This window comes from Glycine max, chromosome 15, assembly GCF_000004515.6.
Source record: "Glycine max cultivar Williams 82 chromosome 15, Glycine_max_v4.0, whole genome shotgun sequence".
NCBI classification, from domain to species: Eukaryota; Viridiplantae; Streptophyta; class Magnoliopsida; order Fabales; family Fabaceae; genus Glycine; species Glycine max.
In genome coordinates, this window is record NC_038251.2 from 44,326,403 (window position 1) to 44,348,553 (window position 22,151).

Genomic DNA, 22,151 nt, shown 5'->3' on the forward strand with positions numbered 1-22,151 from the left:
TGTCCAAACGGACAATTCAAGACTAAATACAATGACTAATGCAAACTGTCCGCAAGAGTCATTGCATTCAGTCTCAAACGGGAATCTAAGGTTCACTCAGCATGAACAACAGTTGTTTATATAGCAAATTACACTGATCACATACAAGAACATACAAAAGGTAAAATTCAATTACAGGCAAATATAGACATCAACAGTTGTTTATGTATCTAATTTAAAATGTTGGGTTTGAAGGGTGCTTATGCTTTATTATTGTTGTTGGGCATATGTCTGTGTGTGTGTGTGTGTGTGTGTGTGTGTGTGTGTGTGTGTGTGTGTGTGTGTGTGTGTGTGTGTGTGTGTGTGTGTGTGTGTGTGTGTGTGTGTGTGTGTGTGTGTGTGTGTGTGTGTGTGTGTGTGTGTGTCTAGTTGGAGACTTCTCTGGGATAGGCTTCCATCTAAGGAAAACCTTATTAGGAGGCAGATTGTCCTTCAAAATGACCTCTGCCCCTTCTGCCAAAGTCAAGTTGAATCTGCATCCCACCTTTTTTTCTCTTGTCATAAAATAATGCCTTTGTGGTGGGAATTTTATTCCTGGGTCAAGGAAGTTAGCGCTCTGCACAGCAATCCTATGGAGAACTTTCTTCAGCACTGCTCCTTGGCTGCCTCGAGGAACTCCAATAGAAGGAGGAAGGTCTGGTGGATAGTAGCTACAAGATCCATTTGGAACCTCAGAAATGACATGATTTTTAATAATCAGCCTTTCGTCATTTCCAAGACTGATTTCAATTGACTGATCAATTGTTGAATTAAAATAGGAGAGTTCCCTGTAAAAATAATATCATCAAAGTAGACCAAAATATTGTGCAGTAACAATGATTGCTATAATTATTAATAGTGTTTCTAATATTGTCACTTGCAGTTTATTCAGCATATTTGTGGTGCTTCTGTAGGGTTGCAGGGAAAAAGATGGCAGTGGTGGTGGTTTGCTCTTACTTACTCGATTTGGAAGCATAGGAACAACATTATTTTCTCCAATACGACATTATTTTCCCTACGCTGTATCAAATCTCTAACCAATAACAGCAACCTATCATCCTCTTGGGAAGTCATAAGGAGGAACGGTGGGAATTGAACTTTAAATTGAGGGGAAACTTATTTGATAATGAAGCTACAATGGCTGCTGAATTCCTAGAGGAAACAGTAGGGCTAGCAGTACAGCAACAAGGAGCAGATTGATGGGTTTGGAAGCAAGACTCAAGTGGAATCTATTCGACCAGAACTGCATATAAGTTTCTGCTGGGGGAAATAAGGGGGGAATCAGAGGATGAGACTTTCTCGCATCTGTGGAGACTTAAAATACCACCTAAGGCAAAGGTATTTACATGGAGGCTCATCAAAGACCGTTTACCAACGAACATGAATTTAAGAGGAAGACAAGTGGAGATAGCTGATCCATTGTGCCCATTCTACAACAATTTGGATGAAGATGCAACGCACCTTTTCTTCAACTGCAGCAAGGTACTTCCCTTGTGGTGGGAGACAGTCTCATGGGTCAAATCAGTGGGTGCTTTCCCAAAAGAACCGAAAGACCACTTCATGCATCATAGCAGATCGAATGCTACACGAACAAGGCTTTTTGTATCACTAAAGGGTAGATTTTTATTGAGGCTTTAGCAGATGTATTAGCCATAATATGGTTCCTAATTAAACTGTATTAGTTTTTTCTAAGGAACCATATGTATGGGATCCTATCTATGTACAAAGTACCTCTGGTACTTCATCACTATTTACATAATGAAATATTTATATATTTTTGCCGATAAAAAAAAACCATGCAGATGATAGCAACACACTAACAGCAGTACCAGATATCACACAGATAACAGCATCAGACAATAATTCCAACCAAGAGGAAATCATGATACATATAAAGATAGTCTACCAAACAATTTATCTACCAAACAAATACAGCAATATATGTGTATATAAATGCTACGACAAATGTCAAAACAGTAGTCTATCATAATACATATAAAGATAGTAGACCGTACAAACATACCTGGAGTTGCTATAATCAAAGAGCTTCCACAGCAACGCCAATTAGCAGTAGTAAATGATAAGCCTAAAAAAAAGCATACAGAAATTATCCACAGTGTATTTAAACCCTTTTAAAGCCTATTATCTACATTTCAATTAAAATACAACATCCATAATCAACTTAAACCAGCAGAAAAAGAAAATTTCACTGCAACAATAAACAAATTCTGGCCAATAAGGCAATTTTGCCTATCATAGTCAAAATTTTGCCCAATAATGCCATTTGGTTTAACCAATGCTCCGACTTCTTTTCAGTGTTTGATGAACCATATTTTCCAACATGCTTTAAGGAAATATGTGTTAGTGTTTTTTTATGATATATTGGTATATAGTTCCACATGGCATGAACACTTATGCCATCTAGAGGTTGTATTCAAAGTATTGAAAGAAAATGTTTTGTTTGCTAAGTTGTCTAAATGCTCTTTTGGTGTATTGGAGATAGAGTACTTGGGACATATAGTTTCAGGTGAAGGAGTTGCTATGGATGCTACTAAGGTGCAGGAAGTTCTAGAATGGCCTACACCACTCAATATCAAGCAGCTAAGAGGTTTCTTAGGCCTCACTGGTTACTATCGAAGGTTTATCAAAAGATATGCAAAGCTTGCTGCACCATTGACAGATTTACTTAAAAAAGAAGCATTCAAGTGGACACCAGAGGCAGAGACAACATTTGTTCAATTGCAGAAAGTCATGACTTCAGCTCCAGTGTTAGCTCTTCCTAATTTCCAGCTGCCCTTCATTCTGGAAACTAATGCTTCCGACACTGGTATTGGAGCAGTATTACATCAGAATGGCCATCCAATAGCATTTTTTTCCAAGAAACTTGCACCTAGAGTGCAAAAGAAATCTGACAAATTTAGAGAGATGTTAGCAATTGTTGAAGCTATAGCTAAGTTCAGACACTACTTGCTGGGACACAAATTTATTATCAAAACTGATCAAAAAAGCTTGAGATCATTGATGGAACAACCCCTACAGACACCTGAACAACAACAGTGGTTACACAAGTTTTTGGATATGATTGTGTGATTGAATACAAGGCCAGAAAGGAGAATCTAGCTGCTGATTCTTTGTCATGAATGATGATGCTGTCTTGGTCTGAACCTCAAGCTAGTATACTGCAGAAGATTGAACAAGCCACTATAAAGAATGTTGCATTGCAGGAACTGATACAGTTGTGTAAACAACAACCAGAATCACAGACAAATTACACAATCAAGGGTAATTTGTTGTATTGGAAGAATCGGGTAGTAATTCCTGAGGAAAAAGAATTGATTCAAATGTTGCTGAAAGAATTTCATAACTCTCCCATAGGGGGCATGCTGGGATAAAAAGAACTACAACTAGAATTGCAAGCCAATTCTACTGGACATCCAGCATTCAGAACTACAGTGGAGTAAGGGAGAGGGGAACATTGATGTTAACAGGATATCCAACATTCAGAAGAAATTAAATAAGGTGGAGGACTTAGCTTCTAATCGTATTTTGACTGATCAAGAGCTCAAAATCAGAAACTCCCTTCAGCAGGAGTTATGGAATGTATCAAATGCAGTGGAATCCCTTTTTAGACAAAAATCTAGGATATCTTGGCTGAAGGAGGGGGACTGCAATTCTGGGTATTTCCACAAAATTATAAATTTTAGGAGAGCTTTCAATGCTATTCCAGGTATCTCTATTGATGGGGTGTGGGTCCAGCAACCCCATACAGTCAAGAATGCAGCTGTTAATTATTTCAAGACCAGATTTTCTGAACAGGATTATTCTAGGCCTTTTTTGGATTGGGTTCCTTTTAAAGCTATTTCTCAGAGGCAAAGAGAGCATATGACTGCCCCCTTCTCTGACCTTGAGCTTAAAGAAGCTGTGTGGAATTGTGGAGGTGACAGATGCCCTGGGCCAGATGGCCTTAACTTCAACTTTATCAAAAAAATTTGGGATATCATGAGACCAGAGTTTAGAAGGTTTGTAGATGAGTTTTATGCCCATGGCAGCTTTCCTAGAGGAAGTAATGCTTCCTTTGTGGCATTGATTCCTAAACTGAACCATCCTCAATCATTCAATGATTATAGGCCTATATCCTTGATAGGCTATATGTATAAAGTTATTGCCAAGTTGTTGTCTAATAGATTGAGGTCTGTTATGGATGGGCTAATTGATGAAAGGCAGTCAGCCTTCATTAAAGGTAGACATATCCTCCATGGTATTGTGATTCTCAATGAGGTGGTTGAGGAAGCAAGGAGAAGCAAGAAACCATTGATGATCTTCAAGGTGGATTTTGAAAAGGCCTACGATTCAGTGTCTTGGTCTTTCCTGGACTATATGCTGTTTAGATTGGGGTTCTGCCCAAAATGGAGGTCTTGGATATCAGCATGCCTCCATTCAGCTTCTATTTGTGTTTTGATTAATGGTATCCCCTCTAAGGAATTTACACCTACAAGGGGTTTGAGACAAGGGGATCCCCTAGCTCCCTTGCTTTTCAATATTGTAGGAGAAGGCATTACTGGTATGATGAGACAAGCAGTCCACAAAAACCTCTTTAGAAGCTTCTTGGTTGGTAAGAATAGGGAGCCTATCAACATCTTACAGTATGCTGATGATACTGTTTTTTTTGGAGAGGCTGTGTGGGACAACATTCATGCTATTAAGGCCATCTTAAGAGGATTTGAATTAGCTTCTGGTTTAAAGATTAATTTTGCCAAAAGCCAATTTGGGGTTATTGGTGATGGTGTTAATTAGGCCAGGGAAGCAGCTAATAACCTGAACTGTCGGTAGCTGGAATGTCCTTTCCTTTACTTAGGCATACCTATTGGGGCTAATCCCTCTAGCCAGCTGGTGTGGGAGCCTATCATCACTAAATTCAAGTCAAAATTAGCCAAATGGGCTCAGAAAAATATATCCATGGCTGGGAAGGTTACTCTAATAAATTATGTCCTCAATGCCCTCCCAATTTACCTCTTCTCATTCTTTAAGATACCTCAAAAGGTTGTCAAAAAGCTGATATCCCTTCAAAGGAATTTTCTGTGGGGTGGAGATATTCATCAAAAAAAAATTCCTTGGGTGAAATGGACTGATCTTTGTTTGCCTAAGGCTGATGGGGGGCTGGGGATAAAAGATATCTCCAAATTCAACTCAGCTTTGATGGGAAGATGGTTATGGGCTTTTGCATCTGATCAGCAACAACTATGGGCTAGGGTTATAACCTCTAAATATGGTGGTTGGTCAGATCTTCAAAATGCTAGAGACAAAAGGGGTTATTCCCATTGGTGGAGAGACATTAGAAACTTGTACCATCAGCTAGACTGCAGTATTTTTAAAGATAACTTGTCTTGGAAGGTTAGGTGTGGGGAAAATATCAAGTTCTAGACTGATAATTGGCTAGGGGAACAATACTCCCTGCAGCAGAAGTACTATCAGTTATTCCTCATAAGTAGACAACAAAGGGATCTCATCTCTCAAGAAGAAGAAAATTTTCTATGTACACTTGTTGACTCCAAGAAAAATCTCATGCCCAACAGGAAGGATCTCATACAAAGTGAACAAAGAGGGACTTAAAAAAAATACAACTTTTTTTGAACTTGGTAGATCTTTTTTGTTGTGTTTCATGAATCATTGTACTCATTCCAGCATATGAGCATAATGACACAGTGCCTCATGATGTAGAAACGAGCCCTTTGCTCTTTGACCAGCCTAGCACACTTTCTAGCAAAAGCACACTTCCTCTGAGTGGAAGAAGAAGAAGAATTCTTCATGATAGAGGAAGAAGAAGTTTGTTGACATACATTCAAAAAGGTCACAAAGCTGGAATCAGATTTAAATAAACTGGAGGAGAACTCAATACATAGACAGTTAACAGAGCAAGAAAAATTGGAGAGGAAGCAGTTACATGATTCTCTTTGGGTTGCTGCCCAAGCCCATCAATCCTTACTTAGGCAGAAATCCAGATGAAGATGGTTAAAAGAAGGCGATTGTAACACAGGTTTTTTCCACCTATTGATGAATGCTAACCGAAATAGAAATTCTATCAGGGGTGTATTCATTGATGGTTCATGGACTGACGACCCACACAAGGTGAAGGAAGAGGTGAAATCCTTTTTCTTCCATAGGTTCCAAGAACCAATTGGTCAGCGACCCAAGATTGATGGAATCAGGTTTCAAACTGTTAATCTACAGTAGAATAACGAACTTTTGGCACCTTTCATGGACGAAGAAATTCAGAAGGCAATTTTTAAAGCTGCAGCGAAGTTTTTTATGAAGGAAGGCAATTCACAAAAGGATTGCATGGATTTAATGGAAATCAGTATGCTTACCAAAAGAAAAGGCTGGCTTGGGCATCAAGGATATTGAAACATTCAACCTCGCACTACTTGGAAAATGGAAGTGGCAATTAATGCAAGAAAATGGTGAACTGTGGACCAGAGTTCTGAAATCGAAATATGGTGGATGGAGAAACCTTGAAGAAACAGGAAACTCAGCAAAGCAATCTGTTTAGTGGAGGGATCTAAAACACGCTTTTAATCAATCACAATAGGGAATGGTTATTCAAAATAACATGAGGTGGAAGGTGGGAGATGGAGAGAAAATTAGATTCTGGAAACACAAGTGGATTAATCAACAGGAATCACTAGCAGAAAGGTACCCCAGGCTATTTATCATATCCTCACAGCAGAATCACAACATTAGGTTTTAGGTTTTAAGATGACATATAGAGTTTTAGGTTTATCAAAGAATTTCCCATAACAAATCCAGCACTATATCCCCACAATGCAAATAGTACAAGAGCAAGCAATCAATATACTTTAGCATCTCACACCCATACTCCATTTCAAGCATTATATTTTTTTCATATTTAGACATAACTTGACAACAGAGACATACCTTCGATGGCTTCCCTGGGAGGCTTAAAGCCAACCACAATGGACTTCCAAAATCGCTTCCCCCCCTTTCCTTTCGTAGTTTTCTTCGACCTGCGAAAGTGAGAAAATGTTAAAACGAGGAACGCCTAATGTTAAAACGTAAGGAGGTACCTCAATCGATATGTGGCAGACACGAACTCCACAAAGACCAACTCCACAATGTGGTTGCAGTCACGGAAGCGCAGCCCAGTTTGTGACAAAGACGAACTTAGGGCAGAAGGAGAAATAAGAAGAACGCCCTGGGAGTCTTAAGGCGAACCACAATGCACTTCCAAAATCGATTCCCACCCTTTCCGGAACTCTTTCCTTTCCTAGATTTCTTTGACCTGTGAAAGCGAGCAAATGTTAAAACGAGGAACGCCTAATGTTAAAACGAAAGGACGTACCTCAATCGATAAGTGGCAGAGACGAACTTCACACACACGAACTCCACAATGTGGTTGCAGTCACAGAAGTGCAGGCCAGTTTGCGACAAAGACGAACTTAGGGCAGAAGGAGAAAGAAGAAGAACGATAGGGTTCGAGCGCGCGGGTTCTGCAGAATCAGATTTTTAATATATAATGACAACAACATCGGTTTTTTAAAAATAACCGATGTTAAAAACAACTAGGTAACATCGGTTTTAAGAAAACCGATGTTAAAATCAACTCCATAACATCGGTTTTTACCAAACCGATGTTAACAACGACACACCAACATCGGTTTTTCCAAAACCGATGTTAACTACTCCATAGTAACATCGGTTATTTAAATAACTGATGTTAATATATAGTACTTAACATCGGTTTTTCTGAAAACCGATGTTAACTATGTCTAATTATTTACAAAAATGCCACCGCGCTTTTGTTAACATCGGTTTTGTGAATAACCGATGTTAACCGTGCGATGTTAAATCTAAAAATTGTAGTAGTGAGTCCTAATCAGATTGAGCTTGAACCTTTATCATAGCAGACAACTTCTCTTTTTCTGAAAGGGGAGTGTTGATAGGTTTAGAATCATCCATTCCAAACCTCACAAGTATCTTTTGAATGTAATCCTTTTGAGACAAAAATAACCTTTTCTGAGTTCTGTCCCTATAGATCTCCATTCCTAAGATTTTCTTTGCAGCCCCTAGATCTTTCATATCAAATTCACCACTCAGGAGGATCTTCAGATTTTGTATATCACACATGCTTTTTGCTGCAATAAGCATGTCATCTACATAGAGTAGAAGATAGATCATTGATCCATCCTCCACCTTGTTGTGATAAACACAACAATCATAGTGACTTCTCTTGAATCCTTGGCTGATGATAAAGCTGTCAAACCTCATGTACCATTGCCTTGGAGATTGTTTCAAACCATACAAGGACCTCTGCAGTTGACAAACATACCTTTCTTTTCCTTGAACTTCAAACCCTTCAGGCTGTTTCATTAGAATATTTTCTTCCAATCTTCCATGGAGAAAAGCAGTCTTGACATCAAGTTGTTCAAGTTCCAGATCTTGGTTTGCCACTATAGCAAGCATAACCCTGATGGATGTATGTCTGACCACAGGAGAAAAGATTTCGTTGAAATCTACTCCTTCTTTTTGGTTGAATCCCTTGGTAACTAACCTAGTCTTGTATCTTATCCCTTCCTTTTTTGAAAGACCATGTTTCCGCTTGAATATCCACTTGCAACCTACCACATGTCTTCCTTTAGGTAGTTCAACAAGTTTCCAGGTCTGATTCTTATACAAAGATTCCATTTCCTCTTTCATAGCTAACAACCAATTTTTAGCTTCAGGGTGATTGATATCTTCTTGGTAAGTGGTTGGTTCATCTGAATCTATTTCTTCAGCTGCATGTAATGCATAGGCAGCCATGTCTTCAAAACCATATCTTTCGGGAGGTTTAGTGACCCTTTTTGGTCTCTGATTGATTTTAGAATTGAGCTGTGGAGGATCAGGTTCAGCAGCCAAATGAGACTCATTTGCACTGAAATCTTCTAATTTCTCACCTTCTTGAAGAACTACAGGAGATGTTCCGGAATGACCCCTTTTTTCTAAGTCTTTGGCTGTAGATTCTATATCCTTTTCTTGAGGAGAGTGGCAGCTCTGTGTTCCAGCAATTGGAACCTCAAGCTTGGGATGAAACAGATGTGATTCATCAAAAATTACATCTCTGCTGAGAAGAACTTTCTTTTCGGATGGTGACCAAATCCTATAGCCTTTCACCCCATCACCATAACCCATGAATAGACCCTTTCTTGATCTAGGTACCAGCTTTCCTTCATTGACATGATAATAGGCATTGCAACCTAATACTCTTAGGTTTGAGTAGTTTGCTGTTTTGCCATTCCAGATTTCAATAGGAGTTTTAAGTCCTATAGCAGTAGATGGTGTTCTATTGATCAGAAAACAAGCTGTATTGATAGCTTATCCCCAAAAACTTCTGTTGAGACCAGCATTAGACAATAGACATCTTGTTCTTTCCAGGAGTATTCTGTTCATTCTTTCAACAACTCCATTTTGCTGAGGAGTGTTCCTAATAGTAAGCTGTCTAGCAATCCCTTCATCTCTGCAGAATTTGTTAAATTCTGTTGAGCAAAACTCCAAGCCATTATCAGTTCTGAGTCTTTTAACTTTCCTTTCAGTTTGTTTTTCAATCAGTGTTTTCCATTCTTTGAAGCATTTGAAAGCTTGACTCTTCTGACTCATGATGTAGATCCATGTCATTCTTGAGTAGTCATCAATTATGGACATAAAATACATCCACCACCTAGAGAAGGTACTCTTGCAGGCCCCCAACAGTCAGCATGAATATAATCAAGAGTTCCTTTGGTGGTGTGAATTGCTTTAGGAAATTTAATCCTATGTTGCTTGCCGAAAACACAGTGCTCACAGAATTTCAGTTCATCCAATTTCTGATTTCCCAATAGCTGTTGTTTTTGAAGTATCATCATACCTTTTTCACTCATAGGACCTAGTCTCATGTGCCACAATTGAGTTAAGTCAGGTATGCTCTTATTAGATCTTGATGCAACAGCTACTAGACCATCATCAATACATGTTGTACCTTGAAGTATATAAAGATTACCCCTTTTTATACCCTTCATCACCATTGTAGAGCCTTTCTGAATTTTCATGACCCCATTTTCAGTGCTGCATTTGAACCCTTTTCCATCCATAATACCTATGGAGATTAGATTCTTCTTCAGCTCTGGAACATGCCTAACTTTAGTGAGTGTTCAGATAATTCCATCATGCATCTTGATTTTTATTGTGCCAATTCCAACTATCTTGCATGAGACATCATTTCCCATGAAGACATTTCCACCCGATTTCTCTTCATAGGTGTCGAACCAGGTTTTGTTAGGACACATATGAAAGGAACAACCAGAGTCTAATATCCACTGATTTTCAGAATGTTGGTGATGATCAGCAACTGAGAGAACAAGCTCATTTTCAGATGTGGAACCTTCCTTGGCAACAGCAGCAGATGGTTTGCCCTTTTTCTTGGGACAATCTTTCTTCCAATGACCTGGCTCCTTACAGTAATTACAGATATCCTTTGGATTGACATGAGTCTTCTTCTTTCCTTTAAACACCTTTTTCTTGATGTCCTTGTTAGAGTTAGAGGCAACAAGACCAGATCCATTTGATTCTTCAGAATTTCCAGGTGCTTTAGATCGAAGTTCCCTTGAGTATAAGCTGGATTTCACCTCCTCCATGGTGACACATTCCTTACCAACACTAAGAGAATTGACAAAGCTTTCATATGATGGTGGTAGAGAGGCTAACAGAATCATGGTAGCATCTTCATCCTCTATCTTAACATCTATATCTCTTAATTCCATCAAAATAGAATTCAATTCATCAAGATGATCTTTAAGAGATGTACCTTCTTTCATGTGTAAACCAAATAAACGCCTCTTCAAGAAGAGCTTGTTGCAGATTGACTTAGTCATATACAACTTTTCCAACTTGAGCCATAAGCCACTTGCAGTTTCTTCATTTGCAACTTCATATAAAACTTCATCAGACAAGGAAAGCAAGATTAGTGAGTGTGCCTTTTCTTCTTGTTCTGCAAGTTCTTCAGTCTTTGAAATAGAGGCCTTTTCTTTTGATTCAGAAGCCACTTCTTTCTTCACAGATGCAGAAGCAACAATAGCCTAAACACCTTGTTCCTTCAACAAAGCACGCATCTTGATCCGCCACAGATTGAAACTGTTCTTTCCATTGAATTTCTCAATCTTGATTGTGTTTGACATGATTTCTTGAATGTTCTTAATCACAAAGAAGCAGCGAAAGAACCATAAACAAGACTCCCACAGCTTGATCTTCGTATTCAGACGAGAATCTTGAATTCCCTTGATCGCAACTAGAGCTCTTGATACTAGTTTGTTATGGAAGTGATGAAGAACAAGCAAGAACAGCAGCAGAAAATGCAGCAGACCAGAAATGTCATACACACAGAATTGTGCAGCAAAGGTGAAAGAGAGAAGAATTAGAAAGAACACATAGAATTATGTGGTTCACCTTGAGTAAGGCTACATCCACGGGAGGGAAAAACATAAAGCTTTTTATTATGGTTGCAGTATACAAGTGGAAGCTTATCCTCTATCGAAAATACAGGGCATCCTTGCCTTATATAGGCAGAGGACAAAAACAGAAAAAAAAAAATAGAATAAACTTCCATATAGATTTTAGTCACAACCCAACAATAACAGTGCTTCAAGTTCAAAATATAATCATTTTATAAGGATTAACAATATATTAAATATTTTTTAAAGCTTTTTTGTATAAATTACAAGCACGGGTGTGGAGTGCGACCTCCAAACCTTAAGAACCCCATCGTCTTCTTCGATGTCACCATCGGTAACATTCCCGCCGGTCGAATCAAGATGGAACTCTTTGCCGATATTGCCCCAAAAACCGCCGAGAATTTCAGGTATCTATGCTTCTAGTGTTAAAGCGTTTCTTCTTTTAGTGCTAGTTAGAGTGCCCCTTGGCTTTAAGCATTGCTATCAACTTGTGATTGAACTTCTACGAAAAATCACTAGTTTTGGTTTTAGTCTACAGAAGTTTACTCATTTTAATTGCAAAAGTGCAGATTTAATTTTTTTTTCTTAGTTGATGTGATGTGATATTATCTGTTTGAATTTAAGAAACTTACGTTTCAGCTTGAATTTCATTCAGCTACATAGATGACAATGAAATAGAAAAAATATGTTTGTAAATGCAATGCATGTTTGGAATCTTGTGTGCTTGTAGAATAGTATTAGTATATATGATTTGAATACTTCTCAAAGACAATTTATTTGTTCAACTGTATTTTGAACTTTCCTTCTTCTTCTTTTTTTGTGTGTGGGTGTTTGTTATTGCATTGAGATTCTCTTTATTGGGAAGTTCAATTGATTAATTTTGGCTTTTTTTATTTGGCAGGCAGTTCTGCACTGGGGAGTACAGGTATTGAAACAATCTTTTCCAGTCTGGCCATCAATATATCGCGGTTTTCTTTCTCTTTTCATTTAGAGTCGTGATGATAGTTATGATGGTTTTGATCTATTGTTGTACTTTTTTATTCTTCTTTTTAAGTTACCAATGACATCATTATCATCGTTGTAGTATACTTTAATAATTATAACTACTGATTTGCAATATAAGATTCATAGCCTTAATCTGAGTTGGAAATGCCTTTGTCATTTCCTGCTTTCAAAGTCTGTTAGTTGAATGAGGATCAGCCAGAGATGGTGTTTAGTCTTGCTTTCTTTGCTATCAACATTTTTTTTTATGACTACTGTCATGATGACAAATTGATATAATGGTACTTCTAAGTCAACGTTGGCATGGTGATAAGGTTGTTATCTTGTGATGGGATTGAATTTTGGAAAGTCTCCACTTGTGCTGGAATAATGCCGCATACATCTACTTCTTGGGAAGGGGGATGGTTGTTAAATTCATGATTCCACTATTCTGTGAATTTGGAAGGCTGAAGTGATCCCAATTTCAAAAGAAGTCTAGGGTGAGCAAGAACCAAACCCGAAAATTTGTAACTGAATCTACCCAGCCAGAAACCCTTGCTGCTGTGATCTTGCTTTGACTGAAATCTGTAATTATAATGTGACATCTCCTTGCTGCAACTAAAATCTACATTTACTTCTGCCTCCTTGCAACTGTAATTTCTGTTTAGCCCTTCCAACTGGCCTGACATCTGCCCTCATTCTCTTTCACCAACGTGGTGGAAATGATAAGAGAAAAATATTATTATTTTATTAACTAAATCTAAGAACCAAATATATGCTAAGATTGTATATCAAATCAACGTACAAGACACATTATTTATCTTGAATTGATAAGTGTTGTGATTTTAAAGGTCTTATGCTTATTTGTTATTTGTACATTTTACATTTCTTCCTTCCCCATTTAATTTGAGACTAGGTAGGATCTTCTAATTTAACAACCTTTTAGTATTTTTTTGAGCCCCACCCCCTCATGATTTATTCTCGTATTGACTGCCAAAAGGATATTGAATGTTTGCCTTTTTAGTAGGTGAGTTTAAATTGACTAATACTTTTTATGATCTGATCTTATTGACAGGAAAGTAGGATTGCCTGTTGGTTACAAGGCTTGTCAATTTCATAGAGTGATTAAGGATTTTATGATTCAGGATGGTGATTTTGTAAAGGTACTATCTGGTTTATATTTGACTTTATCTGTTTGTGTCAACATTCATGAAAATAAATTAAGCTGAGTACACTTTATGGTCCATACGTAGGGCTTGATCTTATTGGACACGTATAACATGACGGTTAATTTAGTTATAAAGTTTTGGGTCTCGTCTTACTCGCAACTTTCCTTTCCTTGTCTCATTTCTATCCTTTCGATACATTGCCCATTTTTTTATGTTATTGCATACATGAAGGCTTTAAAACACTCTTTTGTTTCTTACCTTTTCTTGCACATTTTCATCCTAGTACCAAGATTTCTAATCTCAGTCCATAGTCTATTGATTCACCCAAGACTACTTTTGCAACCTTACTAACCATATTAGACATCTCATACCAAATGAGGTTAACGCCACCTTATGATTCTCAGATACCTTCTTCCAATAATTTATTCCTTAGCATCACCTTTGAGTTTCCACTAGTTGATTTTTGGATTTGTAACTTGTTAAGTCTTTTATTTACGGTTCTTAAAGAAACCAATAAGGACCAAGACCGTAGTAAGGCTCTCTTTTGGAATTACATTGCGATCCTTGCAAACTGTTTTATTTGAAATGCTTACAAAAAGAAAAACAATTTATGACCTTGAAGTTCCTCTTTTATAGGTGATTATGTGTTCTTCCCGCTTCTTAGTCCTAAACAAGTGTTCGTAATCTTGAAATCATTTGCCATTTAGAAATCAAGAATAAATTGTCCTTCCTCATCTAGCTCTTTAAGACCAAAGACATGAACTCCGGTAAATTTCCTTGTCTCACTACCAATGATTTCCATTTAGATCCTTGCTTATAAGAATTTTTATTTTATTTTATTTTTTAGCAGAATGCCTTGAACCAACTCCTCCATAAACTTCTTTCATTCCTTCTTGTGGTGCATAAGATGATATTGATAGTCTCACATGCAACCATGAATTTTAAAGATAAGATCTTGTCTCTTATTACTTTTGCATCCACCACATTATTCTTTCAATTCTTGTCCACAATAGTACCTGTGACACCCTCTACCCCGACATATATATATATATATATATATATATATATATATATATATATATATATATATATATATATATATATTGGTAAACAAATTCACATGGGTAAAAGGTTCATATTCACTTCACTATTACCAAATAAAACTTATTAAAAATATATTCCGTTCTAAACAAGGCCATCAAAATTTACAAAAAATGTTTTGTTAAATCAATTAGGTAAAATGAAATAAACTAACATCATGCAATTAATATAGAACTTATGCTCCAATGTCACATCCTATCAGAGTATCGTGTCCCAATGTCCTTCAATACAAGGATAAAATAGTTCAAGATCATCTGCTCCCCTGAACACAAAGTTCAAGATCATCACAGGATCTAAACACAAATAACACACAGAGAGTGAGTTATCACATTTCTAACTAATGGAGAGAAATAAGATAACTAGACATACATATCATATAAACAAAATAAAACTTACTTAAACATAACTTACATAATTCCATCACTTTGTCATTCAAAAATCACTTTTCAATCATCAATCAAACCTTTCAATCATCAATCACAATACACAAGAATCACACACTCCGATCAATACATAATAACACATCAATTTCACAATAAACAATTAGCAAGCACATGAGACAGTTATGCTAAGACTCAAGCTTATATGCAATATGGTACCATGTTAGTGAAAAACCATCTTGGGGCGCTTAGGAGTATATAACAAGACACACCACACAATGGGTATGTCAGGTCACTCTAACTAAGTAAAATCATAGGGAGACCAGTCAGGGTCACAGTGTTTTGCGAGAATGCTTCAACCATATGGGATCAACATAGGCTTAAAGGATCACTCAAACCGGGTGACCCCCAAGGCCTACACTCCGAAGAGTCCGTCAGGGCCTCTCCCTCCTGATTTAGGTCTAACCCCTAAAATTATTTTAGCACACAGACTCTATCTATGAACTGTACAAAACACACGACTCCTCAATTGTTCTCAAAATAGTTTTAACTCGTCGCTCTTTAAGGGTCTTAACATTAACTCGTCGCCCTTAAAGGGACTTAGCATTAACTCCTCGCCCTAATAGGAACTTAGCATTAACTCGTCATCCTTAAAGGGACTTATAGTCGTGTGATTGTATAATTCATAGTTTATAACTCAATGCACACAATATCTCAATCACGTGCATACTCAGTTTATCACATACACTTGATCTCAATCACAATGGTATAATCTCAATAACAATACTATAATCTCAAAGCAACATGTTATTCCACAATTCATCACATATTCCATTCATAGACACTGCTCATGAATTATACAATACCCACGATCTCACACTCGTGTTTTCAAACACGTTTAACACATTGCGCTACAATTTAACACTGGTTCCTAAATAGGAAACCTACAATTTCTCTTTAACACTACGCATCAACACTTTTCTCAATATCAACACTGGTCGGGTTATTGTATAATTTATAGCTCGCAACATAATTATTGTCACATAAGTGTTAAACACACACTTATTTGCAACCAAATATCATTCCCACAATTTAACATCTCATAACTCATATACACATCACACAATAATCATATTTGCATGACACAAAACATATATATATATATATATATATATATATATTGTAAATCAAGCTACATTATTTTTAATCAAAAGAGTTTTTATAACAATTAATTTAATGTTACATCAAAAGAAATTACCACTAGGCATTAACCTTAAAACTTTATTTAATTTATTATTTTAGTATTACAATAAATATATACACACAACATGTTGATCATCGTCGTGGAAAAATATAGAATAAGATAATAATTCACATAAAATAAGTCATTAAAAATAATACTATTTAGAATATAATTCACGTTAATAAAAAAAGTTCAATTTTTTAAGAGTTCACACTCAACACAAGAACACATTAATTTCACAATAATTTCTCATTGAGACATCAACTGGTTCATCAAACATATATAATTCTTAGTTATAATTATAAGGATAAAATAAAAATTGCATAAACACCCCAAAATCCATTCCAATTGATACTCTAATAATCCCCAATTGTGAATAACTCATCCCTTACCTTTAAGCGGGTTCATGTGTCTTCCGACAGCGATGGCGGCATCTCAAGCGGTTCCCTGAGATTCCTCCAGTTTTTCCTCCGACTGCTTCGATAGTTTCCAAACGTCAGAGAGACGGATAAGGGATTGAAGCTTTCATTTGTACTGTCTTCGTGTGATTCCTTTTTCTCTCTCCATGAATATTATCTTGCAAATCCCAATGATGAAGGTGTGAGGAATTGAATCGCAAACCACATATCAAAATTTCATGAAAGTCTAATGGTTAACGAAATCGGGATCATAGTTTTACTGGGACGATTTTGGATTTCTGCGGGAAAAGAAAATGCTATGATGCGAAGTGTATTTGCTCCGATATCTTTTCGTAATTCCCAACGGTGGGATTACTCGGAATTGAGTTGCGAACCATGTTCTTAAATTTCACAACGATCCAATGGTGAACGAATCTGAAATCGTCATTTTTCTGAGACATGTTTGGTGGTCTGCAGGAAAAAGAGAGAGTTTTGAGAGAAGAAGAGCGGAAAATGAATTTGAGAGGAAGATGAGACATCGTCAGTGTGAAAACTGACCTAACGCTATTTATAACTAGGGTACTCAGAACCTATTATTTATTTTATTATTTTATAAAAACAAACTCTATTTTGTTTATAAATAACAAACTTTTTAAAATTAATTTACGAAAAAATGGGATGTTACAGTACCCACTCCGTTCTTTCCCTAACTTTCCCTATATATCAAAGTTTAAATCCTATAGTATCCAGCTCCTTTGCTTTTTCTTAAACCTTGGTGGTGTCCATCACTTCCAAAAGCTTAACTATCAAACCAATATTCCAATTAGCAAACCTAATCAAGCACTTCTAGACTAGCTTCTATACCCATGTCCGTCTGGAAAAATGAGGGTCCTTGCTCATTTTGCGCTACATTCAGGTGCCACGCAGCAATACTTGCTCATTTAACACTGTACTTTAGACATATGGTGTGTTACTTCTAGGTAATGTGACCTAGCATAAGCACAAAACAGTCATGAGTTCTTTGTCTGGGGTTTCAACAAGTTTTACGCTAACTGTCGGGGCCTAAAACAACCCCCTCTCCTCCTTTACCCCGTGGCTTGGTAATAGACTGAGATCATAGGTGAAGTTTGCTATCATGCTACTATATGTAACTAAACCCAAATGATACCCAAGGATGTAACTTGATTAATGATTTATTTATAAACGCATTTAATTTGAATTTTGGAAATTATAGCCAGTAGCATCATTATATTAAATGTCAAAAACACTGAAATATCAATATCATAATTATTGATAAAATATCAATTAAAACAACTAGACTAAGGGAGAAATGGTATTCTCTCACACAACAAAAAGTTAAATGAGTTTTTAGTTTGGAGCATGATATGCTTGGGGTTCAAATTCAATTATTATAAATTAACTGTCATGTATACTCCCAAATCAGAACTGGTTTTATATAAAATCCCGGTTTGTATAAATGCTGTCAGCAACAACAATAGAATTAAATCCTGCTTTTATGTGAAATCTTTACTAATATATTCTTTTCTTCCTTGGCAGGGTGATGGTAGTGGATGTGTTTCCATCTATGGACTCAAGTTTGATGATGAAAACTTTACTGCGAAACACACTGGTCCTGGCCTTCTGTCCATGGTATGTGTTTGCTGTTTCTACCTTTGTCATTTTGGGTAATATGAAAACAAAGACTGTTAATGGAATGGCCACTCAAGGATAAATATGTACCAGTATGGTATTATTTACTGTGATAATTGCAATGTTTATATATTCCTGAAATAGCTCCTTAACTGGAGCACTTATTGACAGTACATACATACACAAATCTATAAGACATTTCCTAACAGGTTAACTTACAATTGTTACTTCCTGGAAACTTTGGAATCATATTAATTTTTCTTTGCTAAACTTCAAACAATCATGGCATCAATTGATTCAATTTGTATGACTAAGTTATGCTTTCACTTATTTCAACTAAAAATGGCTTAAGTCCTGTTTGTCTAATCTGCAGGCAAATAGCGGACCAAATACCAATGGTTGTCAGGTAACTTTCCAGTGGTCACACTCACTTCCTTTTCCTTTCCCTTTTGTCAGTGGTAACGTTAAATTGGTAATGCCCTTTTCCTATTGATGAATGTTCTCTTCTTGCTTGCAGTTCTTTATAACATGTGCAAAATGCGACTGGCTTGACAAAAAGCATGTTGTCTTTGGGGTATGCTTCACTATCTTCGGAGTGCGGTTGCATATATTAATTATTCTTCAAACAGCCTGAATGTGAATTTAGTTGTTCCTCAATGTTTGTTACACAGTACAACACAGCACAAGGAGAACAGTACTCGACAAATACTTAAGTTGCACAACAACTTTTTGTCCTGTACAATAAAATAATACAAAACTTACCACAATACCCTTTTTATTATTAATTACCTTAATGTAATTCATATTATTATATATTTTAAAATAATAAATATTATTATATATTTTAAGATATATAACAAATATTATATAATATATATTGTTTTTGTTGATGGAATTATATAATATATATTTAAATATTATAATTTATTATATATTATAATATATATTGACATAAAATACTTTTATATTTTATTATATTGAAGGCCATATGGACAGAACCAATAAAAATCATGAAATAGCACGATTAAAAAATGAGAGTAGAGGTTACAATAAAAAAAAATGAGAGTAGAGGTTAAAATAAAAAATAGCGGTTACAAAAAACTTGAGAATGAGTCATCGAATGGGAGGCGAGAGTGGGAGGCAAGAAAAGAAAAGTGGGAATTTAAAATGGTTATTTTTGTCTTTTAATAGTTGTCCCAAGTGGTTTGTTGAGTAACAAAAATTTGTGTTATTTTATGCTGCCCATCACTTTTTATTTGTGCTGTCCAATCTGTTTTTTAAATCAAACATGAAATAACAATGTTTTTTGTGCTGTCGATTACCTCACTTTTTAGCTAATCAAATGGACCTAGTTTTATGTCTTCATGCCTTCAAATTAAGATGCCGGGTATTTGGTAACAGAGTGCAAGGTTTATCTAATCTGTTAACTTAGAATGTAAAACCTGAGAGATGAACAAACCAAAGCCACTATCAAATTTAAGCTACACTGCCACAGAAGTCAAAATGCATTAACAGCATAGATTTCTTATTATGCCATATGTGTGTGTAATGGGAAAAGTGTCGCGTTCCCTTTTGGGGAGGGGGGGGGGGGGGGGGGGGGGGGGGCTGCATGCCATTACTCAGTTTATTGTTTGGAAAGAATTTTGACCTGCCTCAAAAAAATTCACATGCATTTTAATCTATGTGCCTTATTTGAAATGTTACTAGCATCTTTCTTGTCCTAAACTGTTAATATGTTTTGCATTTACCACCTGTCTTCCCGTTATGCAGAGAGTGCTTGGAGATGGTCTTTTGGTTGTCAGGAAGATTGAGAACGTGGCAACGAGACCCAATAACCGGCCAAAATTAGCATGCGTCATTGCTGAATGTGGTGAAATGTAAATTTTAACGCAACATGGCTAACAAACAATAGTTCTCTAAGCAAAGTTGATTGAATCCTCAGCAGCAACTGCACTTCCTATACAGATGTGGGCTTTGTACACAAATATTTCTGTGGCTTGAAACTAACTATTCTTGTCATGGGATTTTTTTTGAGACAGGATAACGAGACAGTTGCATAGCACAACTAATTAATCATGCTTGGGAATGACAGAATGATAATGCTATGATGCATCTTTTTTGCCCAAAATCATCAAATGCACGCTTGTTAATATATTCATGTATTCTCAGTGTAGTTATAGTTTGTGTTAACTGTTAAAGTACTTCTAAAGGCACTTGTAAAAACAGGTGAAATATGGAACATTTGTATATGAAAGGTTTACGCAATACCAGCCTAGCTACCACTTTCAATATCCATAGTGGTGATTTGTTCTGTGAACATAAGAAGCTATACATGTTGAATGTATGAAACTGGTATGTCATATCAAATAAAGTATCCTTGAACTTTATATATTCCCTTTCCGAAGCTGAGACGGATGCATGAATTAATGGCTAACTGGTGGGAAGAGTTGAGAGATTTTTGCACTGTAAAACCATTAAACTAAAAACGGGCCAATATCAATAGGGACAGTTTCATTATGCTGCATGAAAAGTTGGGAGTTAATAATGGTTAACTGGTGGGAAGAATTGAGAGATTTCTGCAATGTAAAACCATTAAACTAAAAATAGGCCAATATCTATAGGGACAATTTCATTATGCTGTATGAAAAGTTGGGAGTTAATATTGATGCTACTTACTCTCGTCCGTTTTAAATATTCTTTTTCAAAAATGTTCATTTAACAGAAACATGATTCCGTTCATAAAATACATATCAGTCTTGCAACTTCTTTCTTAATCCCAAGACGAAATTATTATTCGTGTTTCATTTTTGTCTTCACAGTCAGAATTTCAGTATTCGTGGGGTGAAACCTAGTTGGAAATTTAAGAGAAGCCGCATTAATTAGGAATAGACTAATTAAGCGAAGATCATATAAACTAATTTTTTATAATAAAAAAAATCAGCATAAACTCATGTTGGTTGCCTAAGGTTAACCTTGAACGTTCAAGGTTGTGATATGAAATTCATCATTCTAAAATTAAAATTTGGATAAGCAATTTAATCGCTTCTTTTATTGAATAAGTGTGAACAGTGTTTATGTATAAGTTGTTTTTATAATAAAAAAGACGATAAGATTTTGTATAATTTTAAGCTGTTTTTATATAAGTTATTTTAGGGAACTATAGAAATAAGTTAAAATCAGTTTTATAGACATATTTACACAAGTGTTTATGTTATAAGATAAATTCAAAAAAGTTTTAAAAAGTTTCTTTCAAACACAAGCAACACTTTTTTTTACTAAAGGTCTTACCACCAACAAGAGCTAGCAGCATTGGTATTAAATATATTAAATTTTTTATCAAAAAAGATAAAATTCACTTTAATAACCTCTACATCTCAAGAGTTGGTTTCATAGATTGTGATTATTAAAATATCTTACTTTCAAAAAAAAAAAAAAAGAAACAAAGTTTTTATTTGTCCTTCACGAGAAAACATATTTTTAAGGTGATATTCTAGAGTTAATTTAAAATTTCATTTAATTATTTTTTGTAATTTTATATCAATTTATTATTTAAAATTTAAATATTATTTATTCGATTATGTGTCCATATTGATTAAACTAATAAGTCAAGAACCCCTTTTTTTATTGGTTGAAAAATGACTAACTTTGTTTAAAACTTATAGTCTCACAAGTTTCTTTATGCTGTGTTAAATTAAAATTAAAATTTTCTCTTCATATGTGTTACTTTTTAACGT

At 35.9% G+C, this 22,151-nt stretch overlaps 1 protein-coding gene across 1 annotated transcript; it reads left to right on the top strand.

Annotated features, from left to right (window-relative positions):
- Nucleotides 1–11,412: 11,412 nt before the first annotated feature.
- Nucleotides 11,413–20,298, top strand: CYP57 (peptidyl-prolyl cis-trans isomerase CYP57). Its single transcript, XM_006598528.3, has 8 exons — nt 11,413–11,442; nt 11,766–11,902; nt 12,397–12,420; nt 13,552–13,639; nt 18,325–18,417; nt 18,791–18,823; nt 18,935–18,991; nt 20,188–20,298. Exons 1-8 carry the CDS (start codon nt 11,413–11,415, stop codon nt 20,296–20,298), a joined length of 573 nt encoding a protein of 190 aa, XP_006598591.2.
- The last annotated feature ends 1,853 nt before the right edge of the window (nt 20,299–22,151 follow it).